General features: G+C 42.6%; 1 protein-coding gene and 1 pseudogene across 1 annotated transcript in view; both read right to left on the bottom strand.

Moving 5' to 3' along the window:
• LOC110534615 overlaps positions 1-20685 on the bottom strand; it is a 143138-nt gene that overhangs the window by 16794 nt on the left and 105659 nt on the right. The window contains exon 5 of the mRNA XM_036934442.1: positions 7554-7665. Coding sequence (XP_036790337.1) covers positions 7554-7665 — 112 coding nt within the window. The remainder of the gene's footprint in view (positions 1-7553; positions 7666-20685) is intronic.
• On the bottom strand, positions 11834-14830 carry LOC110534630 (annotated as a pseudogene).

Here is a 20685-nt window from a genome sequence, read left to right as displayed (position 1 = left end):
ATGCAACATGCAACAGTTTCAAAGATTTTACTGAGTTGTAGTTGATATAAGGAAATCATGGATCAGAAAACCAGTCAGTATCTGTTGTGACCACCATTTGCCTCATGCAGCGCAACACATCTCCTTTGCATAGAGTTGTTCAAGCTGTTGATTGTGGCCTGTGGAATGTTGTCCTACTCCTCTTTAATGGCTGTGCGAAGTTGCTAGATATTGGCAGAAACTGGAACACGCTGTCGTACATGTTGATCCTGAGCATCCCAAACATGCTCAATGGGTGATGCCTGGTGAGTATACAGGCCATGGAAGAACTGGGACATTTTCAGGTTCCAAGAATTGTGTACAGATCCTTACGACATGGAGCCGTGCATTATTATGCTGAAACATGACGTAAAGGCGACAGATGAATGGCACCACAATGGGCCTCAGGATCTCATCCCGGTATCTCTGTGCATTCAAATTGCCACAGATAAAATACAATTGTGTTCGTTGTCCGTAGCATATGCCTACCACCACCATGGGGTACTCTGTTCACAACGTTGACATCAACAAACCACTCACCCACACGATGCCATAAACGTGGTCGGCGGTTGTGAGGCCGGTTGGACGTACTTCCAAATTCTCAGAAACAACGTTGGAAGCGGTTTATGGTAGAGAAATGAACATTCAATTCTATGGCAACAGCTCTGGTGGACATTCCATCAAAAATTGTGACATCTGTGGCATTGTGTTGAGTGACAAAACTGTACATTTCAGAGTGGCCTTTTATTGTCCCCAGCACAAGGTGCAACTGTGTAATGATCATGCTGATTATCTTGGAAAAGGAGAAATGGTCAATAACTGGGATGTAAACATTTGTGCACAACATTTGTGCAAAATAAGCTTTTTGGGTGAATGGAACATTTCTGGGATCTTTTATTTCAGCTGATGAAACATGGGACAAACACTAAATGTTGCATTATATGTTTTTGTTCCATGTATGAAATAGTTGAAAAACATAACACCTATAATAAGAATTAATATTGTGCATTAGTTTACTTTCTATTTATTTGATCATAGAAAAAAACTTTTTTTTAAAAAACATTGTCAACCGGAGTTTGTAGTTTGATTTGATTTTAAAACATGAAAATAGATTATATATTGTTGCTAGCCAATTACATTACTAATTACAATTATTTATTCACATTTCATTTCATGACAATTACTTACATGATGCTATGTAACTGTAATTAGTAACAAATGTATCTAAATATACATAAAATATATTCAAAGATAAATAAATATTGACAGTCTTATTTGCCAACTTTTCTAACAACATTTAACAACCATTAGGTGCATAATCCTAACAGGGTGGAACCTTTACACCATTTTTTTCCCCAACAACAAATGATGACACTTCCTGAACGTGGTGTCATTGTGGGAAGGGGCTGTTTTTTTAAAGGGGAATTCAGTGTTTCCTCTATATTCATTTAGCCATCTCCGCAAAAGATATGTACATTTGTTTTTATATTTTTGCAGAGACAAGCTTTTAAATGGATAGTTGTTGGCTCAATGACTGGAAGTTTACGGGAACAGCTAGCATGTATTTGCGCTAACACTTATCGATTCATTCCCCCCCATCTAGGTTTACTGTCTCTCTAAAAACAGGCATTTACACAAGCCTGTTTCAAATGACAAGTTAACAAAGGGTTAATGAGGGGTATGTGGTTAATGACTCTCTTACCTCAAGACACGTCACATGATAACTATATTTAATCTAAATAACAGTTTCCAGGCATCCCCTAAGTATCTCAAGTGATACGATTTCTCCCAATTGACAACTTTGTCAGATAAGGCTACTCCTGCTGTGCATACAGGGAAACTGCTTCTCCTGTGTGGACCTTCAGGTGCACCTTCATATTGTGGTGGTGGGAGAACCTCTTTGCACACTGGGGGCAGCTGTAGGGTTTCTCCCCTGTGTGGACCCTCTGGTGCCTCTTCAGGTTGGACGATCGGGAGAAACTGGCTGGGCACAGGTGGCAGCTGAACGCTTTCTCCCCCGTGTGCATCCTCTGGTGGATCTCCACCTGTTTGGGGAAACTGAAGGATATCCCACAGAACGAACACGGGAAGCGCTTCTCTTTGGCGCTGCCACCTTTACTGATTCCATCTCTACTATTTTCATTTGTCAATGAGCTTGTGTAGCCATTTAGTGTTGAGGCACTGACATTGTCTGAGGTCTGGTTTAACATTAGGAGAGTGTGAGGAGGATGAAGGCCAGGAAGTGTCTGTGTTGTCGCAGGGTCCATATTCCAGTTGATAGATCCTATAGAAGGCAGGCTGAAGGAAGCCCCTGTTGGAGGGTTAACCTGAGGCGCCATCAGTCTCTCTGAATCACAACTATAGGAGCAGGATGGAGCATCGCTAGCCGAGTCTGTGTCTGTTCTCTTCAGCCGCATACGGACACCTCCCAGTCCCCGCAGACCAATTCTACGCCTTGCCCTGGTCTCAGCCAGTCCTGGTCTCAGTTCAGTTGTTGTTTTGTGTTCCATTGTCTGTTTCTGGTTGTGATTCCCCAGCCCAGAGTTGAGGACACTGTCCCATCCACAGACCTCCACTATGTCGCCTCTGGTCCTAGCCTGCTCAGTGATGTTGTCCCCTGGGCCCTTGGTGGCACCGGTCTGGGTCTGGGAATCCAAGATGTTCACCCAGTCTCCTCTATTAGCCTCCAGCCAACCTGCAAGAAGTGGTTACAAAATACTTTCCAAACATTGCAGAGAAAACGTAACGTTATAACTAATGTTCCCTGAAGGAGGGAAACAAGGTACAACGTACTATGGGGAGTCACACCCTTGCAACTTCGGTTGATCTACAATCACGCGTGGCAAGGTCAATGAAATCCACGCCTCGCTGGACACGCCGTCTTCCACAGGATTAATTCCTTCAATTTAATACCGCTTTCAGGGCTTGACATTAACTTTTTTAGCCACAAGTAGGACAGATGATTTACTTGGCCGAAAGCGCAAGTAACTTGTCCCCCACCCAGACCAGCGGGAGTTGCCAGGGTCCCCCCCCTAAAGGGCAAATGATCTCCCCGAACCAAGGCAGCCTGGGCCAACGGAAAGCCCCAAGAATCAATGATAAACCCTCCCAGCGCACCCTCGCCAACGTGGGCTGAATCAGAACCACTGGTGAAAATGCATAAAGGAAGGTCAAAGGCCGCTGGTCCGCCAGAGTCCGTTCCCAACGGGGCACTTGGGTCCCTCATGCAGAAAAAAAGACAATTCGCAAAGATCTATGTCGGCATTGCCGAACCGCTCCCATATCTGGGAAACCACCCAGGGGTGTAGCAGTTGAGGTAACCAGGAACATGCTACACCTGAAGTGAGCGCAAATGTGCACTGCTCCACCACAACAGGGAGCGAGCCGAGGTGAGGAGGGTCCGCCCATGCCTGTTGATGTATTATATTTACATTTTTGTCATTTAGAACACGCTCTTATCCAGAGTGACTTACAGGAGTGAAAGCACACATTTGTGTACTGTTTTCGTATTGGTCCCCCTTGGGAATCAAACCAACAACCCTGGCATTGCAAGCACCTTACTCTACCAACTGAGGCACCGTCCTTAGATATGACCAGCACACAGTGGTGTAAAGTACCTAAGTAAAAATACTTTAAAGTACTGCTTAAGTAGTTTTTGGGGGTATCTGTACTTTACTATTTATATTTTGGCCTACTTTTACTTTACTACATTCCTAAAGAGAATAATGTACTTTTTACTCCATACATTTTCCTTGACACACAAAAGAAAAGGAGAATTGTCATTCACACACTTATCAAGAGAACATCCCTGGTCATCCCTACTGAGTCACTAAACACATACTTAGTTTGTAATTTATGTCTGAGTGTTGGAGTGTGCCCTTGGCTATCCGTCAATAAAAATAAAATTGTGCCGTTTAATTAATATAAGACATTTGAAATGGTTTATACTTATACTTAAGTATCAAAAGTAAATTTAAAAGTAAATACTCTTTTACTCCAGTAGTATTTTACTGGGTGAGTTTTACTTGAGTAATTTGTATTAAGGTACAGTGGCTTATTCACCCCCTTGAGATGTTTCCTATTTTGTTGCCTTACATCCTGGAATTAAATTTGTATCATTGGATTTACACAACATGCTAAATATTTTTGATTGTGAAACAAATAAGACAAAAAACAAAACTTGAGCGTGCATAACTATTCACCCCTCAAAGTCAATACTTTGTAGAGCCACCTTTTGCAGCAATTACAGTTGCAAGTCTCTTGGGGTATGTCTCTATAAGCTTGGCACATCTAGCCACTGGGATTTTTTCCCCATTCTTCAAGGCAAAACTGTTCCAGCTCCTTCAATTTGAATGGGTTCCGCTGGTGTACAGCAATCTTTAAGTCATACCAGAGATTCTCAATTGGATTGAGGTCTGGGCTATGAGTAGGCCATTCCAAGACAGTTAAATGTTTCGCCTTAAACCACTTGAGCTTTGCATTAGCAGTATGCTTAGGGTCATTGTCCTGCTGGAAGGTGAACCTCCGTCCCAGTCTCAAATCTCTCGAAGACTGAAACAGGTTTCCTTCAAGAATTTCCCTGTATTTAGCGCCATCCATCATTCCTTCAATTCTGACCAGTTTCTCAGTCCCTGCCGGTGCTGCCGCCACCATGCTTCACTCCTGGGATGGTGATGAGAGGTGTTGGGTTTGCGCCAGATATAGTGTTTTCCTTGATGGCCAAAAAGCTCAATTTTAGTCTCATCTGACCAGAGTACCTTCTTCCATATGTTTGGGGAGTCTCCCACATGCCTTTTGGCGAACACCAAACGTGTTTGCTTATTTGTTTCTTTAAGCAATGGCATTTTTTCTGGCCACTCTTCTGTAAAGCCCAGCTCTGTGGAGTTTACGGCTTAAAGTGGTCCTATGGGCAGATACTCCAATCTCCGCTGTGGAGCTTTGCAGCTCCTTCAGGGTTATCTTTGGTCTCTTTTAGCTCTGATTAATGCCCTCCTTGTCTGGTCTGTGAGTTTTGGTGGGCGGCCCTCTCTTGGCAGGTTTGTTGTGGTGCCATATTATTTCAATTTTTAATAATGAATTTAATGGTGCTCCGTGGGATGTTCAAAGTTTCTGATATTTTTTTATAACTCAACCTTGATCTGTACCTCTCCACAACTTTGTCCCTGACCTGTTTGGAGAGCTCCTTGGTCTTCATGGTGCCGCTTGCTTGGTGGTGCCCCTTGCTTTGTGTTGCAGACTCAGGGGCCTTTCAGAACAAGTGTATATATACTGAAATGGACTTTAACTAATTATGTGACTTCTGAAGGTAATTGGTTGCATCAGATTTAGGGGCTTCATAGCAAAGGGGGTTAATACATATGCACGCACCACTCATGTTTTTTTTTTTTTAAAACAAGTTATTTTTTCAATTTCAATTCACCAATTTGGACTATTTTGTGTATGTCCATTACATGAAATCCAAATAATAGTCCATTTAAATTACAGATTGTAATCCAACAAAATAGGAAAAACGCCAAGGGAAAATAATAATTTTGCAAGGCACTGTATCTTTAATTGTACTCAAGTATGACAATTGAGTACTTTTTACACCACTGACAGCACATGCTGGCCCAACAAACACAGGGTGGCCTGAGCGCCAGTACACCACCAGAAGTTCCAGGTAATTGATAAGCCGGGCACTCTGTGACACCATCCATACTCCCCAAATTCAGTAACCCTCACAGTCTGTCGTGATCACCTTGCTGGACAACACCTGGCCCATGAGAACCCTCCACTGGGACAGTGCCTGAAGGCATGTCGGGGACACCTGAATTGACTGGTTTAGGTAACGAAATGCATCCAAGCGTGTTGCTAGCACCCAGCACTGGAACAGCCCCAGGGTACTGACCACCATCATAGAAGCATCATCATCATCCCCAGTAGGCGCAGGAACTGGTGAAAATGTACTGTGTGCCCCAGACGAAAATTGGGCCAAGCAGAGCTGGAAACCTGACAACCTCTGCAGGGGTAGAAAAGTGCAATTTAAGGATGAGTCTAACTCGAGACCCAGGAATGGAATGTGCTGCAATAGACAGCTCCTTTTTCTGGTTTACAATAAAACCTAGAGAAGGAACATGGAGCACTAGCCTCGATGTGGGTAACACTGCTTGATCCTTTGACTGCTATCAGCCAATCGTTCAGATAGGCCAACACCCTCAGCCCCTGGCCCCTCTTGGAGTACCAAAAAATGATGCTACTCTCATTGCGTGAGGAGGTGGCTGTCCCCAAATAAAGTCCTCTTCATCACCCGGGGAAACCCTCTGAGCTGTCCAGGGACACCATGTCGTCATCCGAACATGGGCCCTGTATGTCACCAAACCCACCATCTCCCTGCTGGGAAGCTAGTTCCACCTTTTCCGACAACAGCCTCAAGTCCCTCTCCACTTCCTGTACCTCGGTCCCAGCCAAGTTGCCAAATTCTTGGAAAGGAAAGTCGCAAAGAATGCTACAAGAATGCTACACGTCTTTCCAGGAAGTTTTCACACAGTATGTGGCAATGCCCACACGGTTCGACATAGTATAACCCGCATGACTGGGGGCATGATCGTGACCTCGAACCCGGCTTAGCCATCGTCATCTTGGTCGCTTTCTTAGCCATCTTAACCATTGATCCAGCAAACTGAAGAATAATTAACGATACCAAATACAAACTTCAGCACACAATGTCCAGGGGGTGAGCACGCTCTACCACTATGAGACAGTTTAGTTGGCACAACGTAAGACAGTCACGTTTTCTAATTGCTTGTTTCAGTAGCGTGAATTGTTCCTGTTCACATCCAGGTGAAGAGTGGAATAGTTGAAGGAATGAATCTGAGCCTCATGATTATCACCTGTGGAAGGCGGGACTTCCAGCAAGGTGCAGATTTCATTTCAGGTGTGATTGTGGATCCTTCAACCGGTCACGAGAGTGCGACTTCGGTATGTTGTACCGAAGTTGAGTGACTGAGGGGGAACTCGTATACATTTTTATGTCAATTACCTGGTGAAGTTCATACATTGTGTTTTTGTATATGTCAACATAAGTTGTATTCATTTAATTTTATGATTTTTTTACTTTATTTAACTAGGCAAGTCAGTTAAGAACAAATTCTTATTTTCAATGACGGCCCAGGAACAGCCTTGTCAGCTCGGGGATTTGAACTTGCGTTTCGGTTACTAGTCCAACACTCTAACCACTAGGCTACCCTGCCGCCCCAACGAATGAAGAAAATAATATCCAAGCACATCACTATTCCCATTGAAGAGGGCTCTATGCTGACTTCTTTTTTTACAAGGAGTAAGTATAAGTAAAATGTAGGCACACAAATAAATTTAGGAACACAATTAAAAATATTTCAGGTATTAAAGCTAGAATCTTTAATTTTTCTAGGCACACTGACGCTCCTACATTAAAATTCCACATTGCACAACAAAATATTTAGATGCATATGTGAGTAAAATGGTCGCACTGTAGAACCCTGTTGAGGATCTATGGGTTATATGTATTTCTCCCTCACCTTGCTCCCCCATCTTTAGTCCACTCAGCAGATCAATGTTCTCTGGTCCGTCTTCTATTGTCTCCTCTTTGACCAGCAGCAGATCAGACTTCCCATCCTCCATGTCTACTGACTGTAAGAGATACAGAGTGAAAGGATGTTGGATCAAGAAATCTCATATGAGCATATTCTGATTGGGCAATGAAGGATTAAGAAGAGTACTATGCAAACATGTTAGTTGATTTGATTACTTGACACTCTTTGAAATGGTTTGATAATTCAAAGACATGGTCCCACCCTTCTGAAAAAATGAATCAAGACCTGGGCCCGTATCCACAAAGAATCTGAGTAGAAGAGCTGATCAATGATCAGGTCCCCTGTCTACATTAGTCTTATTCATTATGATTTAAAAGGCTAAACTTATCGTAGATCAGCACTCCTACTCTGAGACTCTTTGTGGATACCGGACCTAACATAACCATTCAGACAGTAGTTTAGTAGGTTCACCTCAGTGTGACTGTATGTGGCCCTGTGCTGCTCAGCTAATTCCTCTGTGGGTTCAGAAGGAGGTGTAGTCTGGTTGTCCTCCATGACCATGTTCCCCTCAGGGTTCAACAGACCCTCCTCACAGCCCTCCTCCTTCACAAACAGCACCTCTGGACCCTCCTCCTCCTAGAAGAGACAGGTGATACAGATACAGTGGGGCAAAAAAGTATTTAGTCAGCCACCAATTGTGCAAGTTCTCCCACTTAAAAAGATGAGAGAGGCCTGTAATTTTCATCATAGGTACACTTCAACTATGACAGACAAAATGAGAAAAAAAATCCAGAAAATCACATTGTAGGATTTTTTATGAATTTATTTGCAAATTATGGTGGAAAATAAGTATTTGTAATAACAAAAGTTTATCTCAATACTTTGTTATATACCCTTTGTTGGCAATGACAGAGGTCAAACGTTTTCTGTAAGTCTTCACAAGGTTTTCACACACTGTTGCTGGTATTTTGGCCCATTCCTCTATGCAGATCTCCTCTAGAGCAGTGATGTTTTGGGGCTGTTGCTGGGCAACATGGACTTTCAACTCCCTCCAAAGATTTTATATGGGGTTGAGATCTGGAGACTGGCTAGGCCACTCCAGGACCTTGAAATGCTTCTTACGAAGCCACTCCTTCATTACCCGGGCGGTGTGTTTGGGATCATTGTCATGCTGAAAGACCCAGCCACGTTTCATCTTCAATGCCCTTGCTGATGGTAGGCTTTGTTACTTTGGTCCCAGCTCTCTGCAGGTCATTCACTAGGTCCCCCCGTGTGGTTCTGAGATTTTTGCTCACCGTTCTTGTGATCATTTTGACCCCACGGGGTGAGATCTTGCGTGGAGCCCCAGATCGAGGGAGATTATCAGTGGTTTTGTATGTCTTCCATTTCCTAATAATTGCTCCCACAGTTGATTTCTTCAAACCAAGCTGCTTACCTATTGCAGATTCAGTCTTCCCAGCCTGGTGCAGGTCTACAATTTTGTTTCTGGTGTCCTTTGACAGCTCTTTGGTCTTGGCCATAGTGGAGTTTGGAGTGTGACTGTTTGAGGTTGTGGACAGGTGTCTTTTATACTGATAACAAGTTCAAACAGGTGCCATTAATAAAGGTAACGAGTGGAGGACAGAGGAGCCTCTTAAAGAAGAATTTACAGGTCTGTGAGAGCCAGAAATCTTGCTTGTTTGTAGGTGACCAAGTACTTATTTCCACCATAATTTGCAAATAAATCCTAAAAATCCTCTCATATTTTTAAGTGGGAGAACTTGCACAATTGGCGGCTGACTAAATACTTTTTTGCCCCACTGTATATACTACCTCAGGTACGTATACACACACAGATAATAAATAGACTTTCAACATGGAGTATTTACCCATCCCCAATACAGTTGAGTGCTATAATGTAGTTACACAATTACTTCATTGTGGTTAAACTCATCATGGAGGACATCAATATGATGTGAGTAAAAATATGTCAGCTATGAAAAGTCATCAGACAAACCTTAAACTATTTTGAAGTGTACAGTAGGTATTTTACCTTTATTTAACTAGGCAAGTCAGTTAAGAACTAATTCTTATTTTCAATGACGGCCTAGGAACAGTGGGTTCAGGGGCAGAACGACAGATTTGTACCTTGTCAGCTCGGGGATTTGAACTTGCAACCTTACTAGTCCGATGCTCTAACCACTAGGCTACCCTGCTGCCCCAGGTACAGTTGAAGTTTGAAGTTTGCATACACCAAATATATTTTAACTCCTTTTTTCACAACTCCTGACATTTAATCCTAGTAAAAATTGCCTGTTTTAGGTCAGTTAGGATCACCACTTTATTTTAAGAATGTGAAATGTCAGAATAATAGTGGAGAGAATTATTTATTGAAGCTTTTATTTCTTTCAACACATTCCCAGTGAGTCAGAAGTTTACATACACTCAATTAGTATTCGGTAGCATTGCCTTTAAATTGTTTAACTTGGGTCAAACGTTTCGGGTAGCCTTCCACAAGCTTCCCACAATAAGTTGGGTGAATTTTGTCCCATTCCTCCTGACAGAGCTGATTTAACTGACTCAGGTTTGTAGGCCTCCTTGCTCGCACACACATTTTCAGTTTTGCCCACAAATTTTCTATAGGATTGAGGTCAGGGCTTAGTGATGGCCACTCCAATACCTTGACTTCATTGTCCTTAAGCCATTTTGCCACAACTTTGGAAGTATGCTTGGGGGGGTCATTGTCCATTTGGAAGACCCATTTGCGACCAAGCTTTAACTTCCTGACTGATGTCTTGAGATGTTGCTTCAATATATCAACATCATTTTCATTCCTCATGATGCCATCTATTTTATGAAGTACACCAGTCTCTCCTGCAGCAAAGCACCCCCACAACATGATGCTGCCACCCCTGTGCTTCACGGTTGGAATGGTGTTCTTCGGCTTGCAAGCATCCCCCATTTTCCTCCAAACATAACGATGGTCATTATCGCTAAACAGTTCTATTTTTGTTTCATCAGACCAGAGGACATTTCTCCAAAAAGTAAGATCTTTGTCCCCATATGCAGTTGCAAACTATACTCTGGCTTTTTTATGGCGGATTTGGAGCAGTGGCTTCTTCCTTGCTGAGCGGCCTTTCAGGTTGACCATATAGGACTCATTTTACTGTGGCTATAGATACTTTTGTACCTGTTTCCTCCAGCATCTTCACAAGGTCCATTGCTGTATTTCTGGGATTATTTTGCACCAAAGTACGTTCATCTCTAGGAGACAGAACACGTATTCTTCCTGAGCGGTATGATGGCTGCATGGTCCCATGGTGTTTATATTTGCATACTTTAGTTTGTACAGATGAACATGGTACCTTTAGGCATTTGGAAATTGCTCCCAAGGATTAACCAGACTTGTGGAGGTCTACATTTTTTTTTCTTTGAGGTCTTGGCTGATTTCTTTTGATTTTCCCATGATGTCAAGCAAAGAGGCACTGAGTTTGAAGGTAGGCCTTGAAATACAGCCACAGGTACACCAACAATTGACTCAAATGATGTCAATTAGCCTATCAGAAGCTTCTAAAGCCATGACATTTTCTGGAATTTTCCAAGCTGTTTAGAGGCACAGTCAACTTAGTGTATGTAAACTTCTGACCCACTGGAATTGTGATACAGTGAATTATAAGTGAAATAATCTGTCTGTAAACAATTGTTTGAAAAATTACTTGTATCATGCACAAAGATGTCCTAACCAACTTGCCAAAACTATAGTTTGTTAACAAGAAATTTGTGGAGTGGTTGAAAAATGAGTTTATGATTCCAACCTAAGTGTATGTAAACCTCCAACTTAGTGTGTAGGTATATTTAGTGTGTGTATTGATTATAAAGCACTCGAATACAGTCAATAAAAGTCTTAGAATGAGAAGTCACATTTTGTTTTTATTAAACAGAAACAAGTGTTAAATACACCATATGAAAACCACACATACATGTCTCAACAACAAATCAGCATGAACTTGATAAACTGCATTAATTTTCTAATGAAAAGTGTATTGGGGAAAAAAATTAAGTAGTTGAATGGAGGTAATGAAATAGGCATTTGTGAACATCATCTATATCTATATATATATATATACACTACCGATCAAACGTTTGGGGTCACTTAGAAATGTCCTTGTTTTTTTAAATAAAAGCCCATTTTGTCCATTAAAATAACATCAAATTGATCAGAAACACAGTGCTCTTCTTTCAAAAACAAGGACATTTCTAAGTGACCCCAAACTTTTGAAAAGGTAGTGTAGATATTATATATATATATATAATTATTTTTTTTAAAAGAAAGAAAAACCCTTGAATGAGTAGGCGTGTCCAAACTTTTGACTGGTATTGTTGTATATATACACACACACACACGCACATGTATATGCCTTATATACTGATTCACACAATATCTGGATGCAATATTCTATTCAGGAACATTAAACACTGAAATCTGCGGATATTTTTGCTGAGAATAATGAAAATTAATCTTTGACTTTAATGCAGGGCTTGCTCTAAACCATTCCTGAGTGGATTGGTTACTATCTATGTTATGGAGTGGAATGTTTTTTCAGTTGGTGCATCCTGAGGGAGCTCCTCTCGGAGAACTTCTTCCCGCGAACGGCCTTTCTCCTGTGTGGACCTTCAGGTGCATCTTTAGATGGTTCTGGTGGGAGAATCTCTTCTCACACTGGGGGCAACTGTAGGATTTCTCCTGTGTGGACCCTCTGGTGCCTATTCAGGCTGGACGAGTGGGAGAAGCGCATATGACACTGGCTACAGCTGAAGGGTTTCACTCCTGTGTGGACCCTCTGGTGGATCTTCAGGTTGCCAGCTTGGGCGAAACGCATGTGACACTGGGTACAGCTGAAGGGTTTCACCCCTGTGTGTACCCTCTGGTGGATTTTCAGGTTACCAGCCTGGGCAAAGCGCATGTGACACTGGGTACAGCTGAAGGGTTTCTCCCCTGTATGGACCCTCTGGTGGATCTCCATCTTCTGGAGGCAGCTGAAGCTTTTCTTACAGAACATGCAGAGGAACTGTTTCTCTTTACTATTGCCTGATGTTTCTCCCCCTCCCAGAGCCTTGGCCTTTTGGTCCTTTGAGTTCAATACCTGATTGAAAAGGATGTGTGAATCGGGAGGCCCCATTAACGTGGACACTGGGTCGCGACCCCTGAGCGTGCGTAAAGGGGAGTTGGTCGCGACATTTGGATTTGTCTCTACGCTTTCCCTGTAATCTAAGAAATCTCCGCCTTGTAAGTGTCCATCTCTTAGGTGACTATCTGCATTCCATGTGGGAGAAGCGTCGGCCTCCACTTTCAACTCATCTAGAATCAGACCCTCCCCTTTCTTATCTAGGCATCCTTCAGAGTATACACTACTACTGTACCGGTTCCAGTCCCCTCTAGACAGATCAGTCTGGGTCTCTAAACCCAAGGGCATGTTGCCACGGTCCATGTCTGTAGCGTAAGAACAAGACTGATCACCACCAGTGTGTAACGTGTCACCATCTCCACGGTAATGATCCGTTCTTTGGTTTTGGTGACATACCGGAAAGTACTCTGAGCCGGAAGCAGGAGGGCAGCCCAGTAGCCCCAGCCTCTCCGGGTCTAAACTGTGGTCAGATCCTGTATGGAAGAGCCTGTGTGTTACAGTTAAAGTCTCTGTGTCTGTCTCTGACTTGAGGACGGTGTTCGGCGTTCCACTGACCTCCGTGATGCTGCGTTGGGTCCTGGGCGGCACTGGGGCGGTGGTGGAGTCCACAGTGGCTTCATGGGGCACTCCAGCCACTCCAGTCTGGATGTCACTACTGTGCCGTGGGTCCTCTCCTTCAGACCCCTCCAGCTTCACCCCAGGACCTGCAGCCTCTGCATCTGCAGACTGACACAAGAAGAGAGGAGGTTATTACCGGAACATGAGTCTAATTGGATAACATTGTCGTAGGGAAGTCTCACAAGCTCCCCTATGGCAGCTAAATGAAGATGTACATGTAAGTAAGTGAATAGCTGAGGGGAGCCTTTCTGAAGTAAACTGGACACATTTGACATACTGTATTTTTTATGTAATACTATTACACTAACCTCTATAACAATAACATGCTGGGTTGAGGTTCCACTCCCCTCATCAACAGTGATTGGTTGGTCATCTCGCCATGTATTGTCTCTCGCTGGCTTCACAAAACTCCTGTGGCCTCCAGTGAGATGTCCTTCACCTGAGAGTGATTGGGGGGGAAAGAGGTGGTTAGGTTAGCTACTGTCAATGCTCAATGGTATATTGTACACTATTGTTACTGTCTAGAACTGGCAAGGATGTAAGGTAATCTCATAACTACTTGATGTACTATTTGTTGATTGATGTATTATGTTTAATGCATCACATTGTTTTAATTGAGTAAATAATAGGAAATGCAGTAAATAGAAGAATCTGGTTAGAATACGATAGAGTCTTATAGAGGTTAAATAAATATAATTATTTTAAATCAGGAGGATTATTGCATAGAATTCAAAAACTGACCAAGACCCAATTATGGTTAAGACAGTTTCCATGACTCGGTCCTCGGGACCCTAAAGTGTGCACTTTTTGTTTTGTTGCCCTAACACTACAAAGCTTGGTGATTAGTTGACTTTTTGAATCAGATGTGTAGTGCTAGGGCAAAAAAACAAAACGGTCTGGAGGACCGAGTTTGGGAAATGCTGAGTTAAAACATCTAAAGTCACACATGCGCATAGGAGAACGGGGCGCCTCGGTCTTCTGCAAAATGTACCTCTTGCCATTCCTCTGTTTCGGTCGAGGATCTTGACACTACTGGGACGGCTGGCGAGGACGCGCTCTCGCATTGTCCTTTCTGCGCGCTCCCGTGCCACCTTCAGTTCTTGAAGCTGTAGTTTCCTCCGCAATGAGCCGTTTTCTTTCCGGCTTTGAGTTATTTCCAAACGAAACACTGCATAGTCGTCGTCTACGAGTTTACAGATCTCTGCCACGGCTGCATTCGCTAGCACCTCCATAATGGAGGCTATTTGAGCGTGAAAAACCATACAGTTAGCCATTGTTAGCAGCTAGCTAGCGTTACCTAGATAACATCTATCAACAAAGTCCTGTCTCCAACGAAAATGAAACACTACCTGGGATAATTATGTGACGCTATGCATTTAAATGTCATATTTTAAGTTCCATGGTGTTAGTAAACGTCCTAATACAAACGCTAACGTGGAAATTGCTCTTAGTCACTGTTCACTTCCGTTTAAACTGAAGAGAAAGTATCTTATTGGTTGTCGTCATAGCTCAAAGGGTGTGGTTAAATAAAACATTTTGGCGCCCTGTTTCATTAACTGTTTTGACGTTACAAATCAAATCTCATGATAAGTATATTTCAAGCTGAGAGCAGAATTGTTTAGAAAGAAGTGTGTTGGCAAAAATATAGTAGAAAATAATAGAATCACCCCAGTAAGGTAAATATTCTGGGTAAATAGGCTGGATTTGTGTACAGCACTTTGAGATATCAGCTGATGTAAGAAAGGCTATATAAAATACATTTGATTTGATATTCAACTGTCCGAGTTCTAGCCTAGATCCGTCCTAATATCATTGTGTAAAAATGTTTGTTTAGTTGACCGCGTCTATCTCTACAAGTTACCACAAAATATACAAAACATTTGGAATTGTTAAATTATGGTTTTGAAATACCTACCCAGGTAGCTAGCTAGCACTCACACATGGCTAACTTTAGTTCTTTCATTAAAAGGGACATGAGGGAAGCCCTACAATATTACTTTTTTCTAGTGTTTGAGAACGCTTGGGAGCAGGCAATGTTGAAAAGTCATCTTTAGACATGTATTCTCCGCAAAATGCTCTCATGGTCAACAGAGCTGATCATGGACTGTTGGATATCAGACAAACAGCAGCAATACACAACTGCATATCTATTGTTTTGTAACTTATTACAGAATACAAATCAATGATACACTTCACAAGAATTAGTCAAGCCTGAGTCACCTTCGAAGTTTAGACAGAAGCGCTTGTACATGAAAATATCATACAATAAGTATACTGGACAATTTATTGGTTCCCCTGCATTAGCATTGTACATTTGAACATTTTTTAATTTAAAATGTATATTTAACTAGGAAAGTCAGTTAAGAGCAAATTCTTATTTACAATGATGGCCTACACCGCCCAAACTCGGGCAACGCTTGGCCAATTGTGCGCCGCCCTATGGGACTCCCGATCATTGACAATGTGTTCAGAATTGTATGTATTGACCATAATATTTTGGGGCGTTGGAATTGCTCCAAATTTGAGAAAAAGTCATTTCTCTCTCATGGCTAACTACCAGAAGGTTTGAAAAGACAAGGCTGGGTGAGTGGGGAGCTTATATTCATGAGCTCGCCTTGACTGACAGTTCTTTGAATGCCTATGCAACTTGGATGCAGTGTTGCAGTAAAATCACCTCAAGCAGATTTAGTGACACACAAAGCAACTCAAACAACATTTAAATTGCATCAATGATGTCCATTTTTTTGTTCCATTTGGCATGTCTCTTGTGATTCTCATATCTCAGTCATTACCACGAGCCCATTCTCCCCAATTAAGGTGCCACCAACCTCCTGTGCTATCTAGGTATATAAACCTTGCCCCTCTGCAAAGACGCCTTCTCCAAATCATATCAAATGCTATTGGTCACATACACATATTTAGCAGATGTTATTGCGGGTGTAGTGAAATGCTTGTGTTCCTAGCCCCAGCCGTGCAGTAGTATCTTGAAATTCACAACAATACACAAATCTAAAATTAAAAGAATGGAATTAAGAAATATTAGATTGAGCAATATCGGAGTGGCATTGACTAAAATACAGGAGAATAGAATACAGGGCCTCCCTAGTGGCGCAATGGTCTAAGGCATTAGACCATTGCGTTGCCAGCTGTGCCACTAGAGATTCTGGGTCTGAGTCAAGGCTCTATCACAGCCGGCCGCAACCGGGAGACCCATGGGGCTTAGGGGAGGGCTTGGCCAGCAGGGATGTCCTTGTCCCATCACGCACTAGCGACTCCTGTGGCAGGCCGGGCGCAGTGTACGCTGACTCGGTCGCCCAGTGTTTCCTCCGAAGCGGCTGGCTTCCTGGCTTCCGAGTTAAGTAGGCATTGGGCATTGTGACTCCTATGGTGGGTCGGGTGCAGTGTACGCTGACTCGGTCGCCTAGTGTACGGTGTTTCCTCTGAGACATTGGTGCAGCTGGCTTCTGGGTTAAGTGGGCATTGCGGCTTGGTTGGGATGTGTTTCGGAGGACGCACAGCGTTGTTGGCCAAGGTTGTTGGCCAAGTTTGCCTCTCCCGAGTCTGTATGGAAGTTGCAGCGATGAGACAAGACTAACTGCCAATTGGGGAGAAAAAGGGGTAATAGAATATGTAGAACCAACAGTCATTTTTCACACTTTGGTCGTCATCATCATCTGGTTTCATCGAAATATCATCCAATTGCATGAAAAACAATGATTTTGACCATTTATGACATTTAAAGCTTTTGACTCTCTCCACCTCAACCTTTGAGGTTGTTCAGTCCAACTGTCCACTGGTTGTGTTCTGTGCAGTGGTGGAGTCTCTGTCCCTCACGGTTCGGTCCCAGTACCGTATCGGAACGGTATAGCGACAGCTATATGTGACCAGCCGCTACTTGGATATCAGCAGGTCCTCATGGACTGCAGACTGTAAACACACATTGTACAGCAAAGCATATAAAGGTTTTGTCTGGCTACCCAGACTCCTTGCTCCAGCCAAACGCTACACCATGCCCAAGGACGTTAGTTTCTTCTCAGCAATGAGTTTGGTTCTGAGTACCTCCCCAACCCTTCACCAATACAAACAGATTTGGGATCATCTGATTTGTCCAGAAACCAATGGGTTGGGCCAGAGCCAGAACACACTTGAGTAAAGCCATGGTTTGAAAATGTATCATTGGTGTTGATACTCTGATTATATCCACTCGCTAAGGACTTTTTTGTTTTTGTAAAACATCCCTCATCACCACAAGCAAATTAATTGATGGCAGTCTCAGATGCTGACCACACCGCTCGTGTCGTGTGCACAAGCACTGCAAAGGAAATGTACACATACAGTGGGGAGAACAAGTAGTTGATACACTGCCGATTTTGCAGGTTTTCCTACTTACAAAGCATGTAGAGGTCTGTAATTTTTATCATAGGTACACTTCAATTGTGAGAGACGGAATCTAAAACAAAAATCCAGAAAATCACATTGTATGATTTAAGTAATTCATTTACATTTTATTGCATGACATAAGTATTTGATACATCAGAAAAGCAGAACTTAATATTTGGTACAGAAACCTTAATTTGCAATTACAGAGATCATACGTTTCCTGTAGTTCTTGACCAGGTTTGCACACACTGCAGCAGGGATTTCGGCCCCCTCCTCCATACAGACCTTCTCCAGATCCTTCAGGTTTTGGGGCTGTCGCTGGGCAATATGGACTTTCAGCTCCCTCCAAAGATTTTCTATTGGTTTCAGGTCTGGAGACTGGCTAGGCCACTCCAGGACCTTGAGATGCTCCTTACGGAGCCACTCCTTAGTTGCCCTGGCTGTGTGTTTCGGGTCATTGTCATGCTGGAAGACCCAGCCACGACCCATCTTCAAATGCTCTTACTGAGGGAAGGAGGTTGTTGGCCAAGATCTCACGATACATGGCCCCATCCATCCTCCCCTCAATATGGTGCAGTCATCCTGTCCCCTTTGCAGAAAAGCATCCCCAAAGAATGATGTTTCCACCTCCATGCTTCACGGTTGTTCTTGGGTTGTAGTCATCCTTCTTCTTCCTCCAAACACGGCGAGTGGAGTTATGAGACAAAAATAGAGCTTTTTGGTCTCAGACCACATGACCTTCTCCCATTCCTCCTCTGGATCATCCAGATGGTCATTGGCAAACTTCAGATGGGCCTGGACATGCGCTGGCTTGAGCAGGGGGACCTCACGAGGTGAGATCTTGCATGGAGCCCCAGACAGAGGGTGATTGACCGTCATCTTGAACTTCTACCCTTTTCTAATAATTGCACCAACAGTTGTTGCCTTCTCACCAAGCTGCTTGCCTATTGTCCTGTAGCCCATCCCAGCCTTGTGCAGGTCTACAATTTTACCCCTGATGTCCTTACACAGCTCTCTGGTCTTGGCCATTGTGGAGAGGTTGGAGTCTGTTTGATTGAGTGTGTGGACAGGTGTCTTTTATACAGGTAACGAGTTCAATCAGGTGCAGTTAATACAGGTAATGAGTGAAAAACAGGAGAGCTTCTTAAAGAAAAACTAACAGGTGTGTGAGAGCTGGAATTCTTACTGGTTGGTAGGTGATCAAATACTTATTTCATGCAATAAAATGCTAATTAATTACTTAAAAATCATACAATGTGATTTTATGGATTTTTGTTTTAGATTCCGTCTCTCACAGTTGAAGTGTACCTATGATAAAAAATTACAGACCTCTACATGCTTTGTAAGTAGGAAACCCTGCAACATTGGCAGTGTATCAAATACTTGTTCTCCCCACTGTACATGTTATTCAATCATTGCACCCACACTGCTCGCGTCTGCGTAGCCAGGTGCTAAAATATAACTTTGTTCTATTTGTGACAATCGATGCGCTGCAAGTCCTGCCTCTCCCATCTCCTAAATGGTTTTTAGTGGCATATACCCACAAGCCATCTTCGTTTAAACTGAAGAGAAATTATCTTATTGGTTGTCGTCATAGCTCAAAGGGTGTGGTTAAATAAAACATTTTGGCGCCCTGTTTCAATAACGGTACTGTTTATTACGTTACATATCAAATCTCTAATGATCAGTATCTTTCAAGCTGAGAGCAGAATTGTTTAGAATGTGTGTTAACAAAAATATAGTAGTAAATAATAGAATCACCATGGTAAGTTAAATATTCTGGGTAAATAGGCTGGGTTTCTGTACAGCACTTTGCGATATCAGCTGATGTAAGAAGGGCTATATAAATAAATTTGATTTGATATTCAACTGTCCGAGTTCTAGCCTAGATCCGTCCTAATATCATTGTGTACAAATGTTTGTTTAGTTGACCGCGTCTATCTCTACAAGTTACCACAAAATATACACAACATTTGGAATTGTTAAATTATGATTTTGAAATACCTACTCAGGTAGCTAGCTAGCCCTCACTCACATGGCTAACGTTAGTGCTGTCATGAAAAGGGGCATGAGGGGAGTCCTACAATATTATTTTTTTCTAGTTTTGGGAACGCTTGGGAGCAGGAACATATACCCACCCACAAGCCATCTTCTCATTGGTTTTTAGGAGCCGATACCCACGTGGGTGATTGAAAGATGAACTGAGGTCCAGACTCCAGTCCAGTTGGTTGTGGTAATGCACCTTAAAGTTGACCTTGTGCATTTAAGGTAAAATAACAACCCAATGTTTATATCCCAGGACAAATTAGGTAGCAACAGCAAGCTAGCTAGCTAAATGCCCATAAATATGTAATATTTTTCGACCTATCCCCAAATTAATATAGTTGGTTCAGAGTTTGTTTTGGTATTTCAACATGCGTGTCCTGATCGTGTCTGGGGGACATGATATTATAAAATATTAACCACAGCCAAGTCCATCTCTAACACAGCGATTCAAGAACCTAAAAATATGGATCCATTGTAGTGTATTATAATTAGATTCCATATGTGTTGATTCAAGAAGTGCGGCTGCACTTCCTGATTTGGCCTCGTTTTTCATCAATGTTCATTAAGAAATGCTAGCGGCCATAACTGAAGACAAAACAATAATTTTATTGGGGTGTGACTATTGTCCTTCCTCCGTCTCCTAAGCTAAGGTTAGGCCGTATGAATAACTAGACAGTTTATTAAACTGTTTATGAGAGGCACATGTATTTATTTGATTAGCAATGCATTTCGTTGTTTTGATTGTTGATCACCTAGTATAAAGGGATGCCAGTTGACGTACGACGCCTCCTGCCGGTCATGTTAGAAAACCACCGCATTTATTCTTTCGACAACAACAGCTGAGTGTATACCCCAAGCTGCATGATAACATTGCCTAAAACTAGTTGATTTATATCACCACGGTCAAT

This window comes from Oncorhynchus mykiss, chromosome 10, assembly GCF_013265735.2.
Source record: "Oncorhynchus mykiss isolate Arlee chromosome 10, USDA_OmykA_1.1, whole genome shotgun sequence".
NCBI classification, from domain to species: Eukaryota; Metazoa; Chordata; class Actinopteri; order Salmoniformes; family Salmonidae; genus Oncorhynchus; species Oncorhynchus mykiss.
This window is presented reverse-complemented; position numbering and strand designations above follow the sequence as displayed.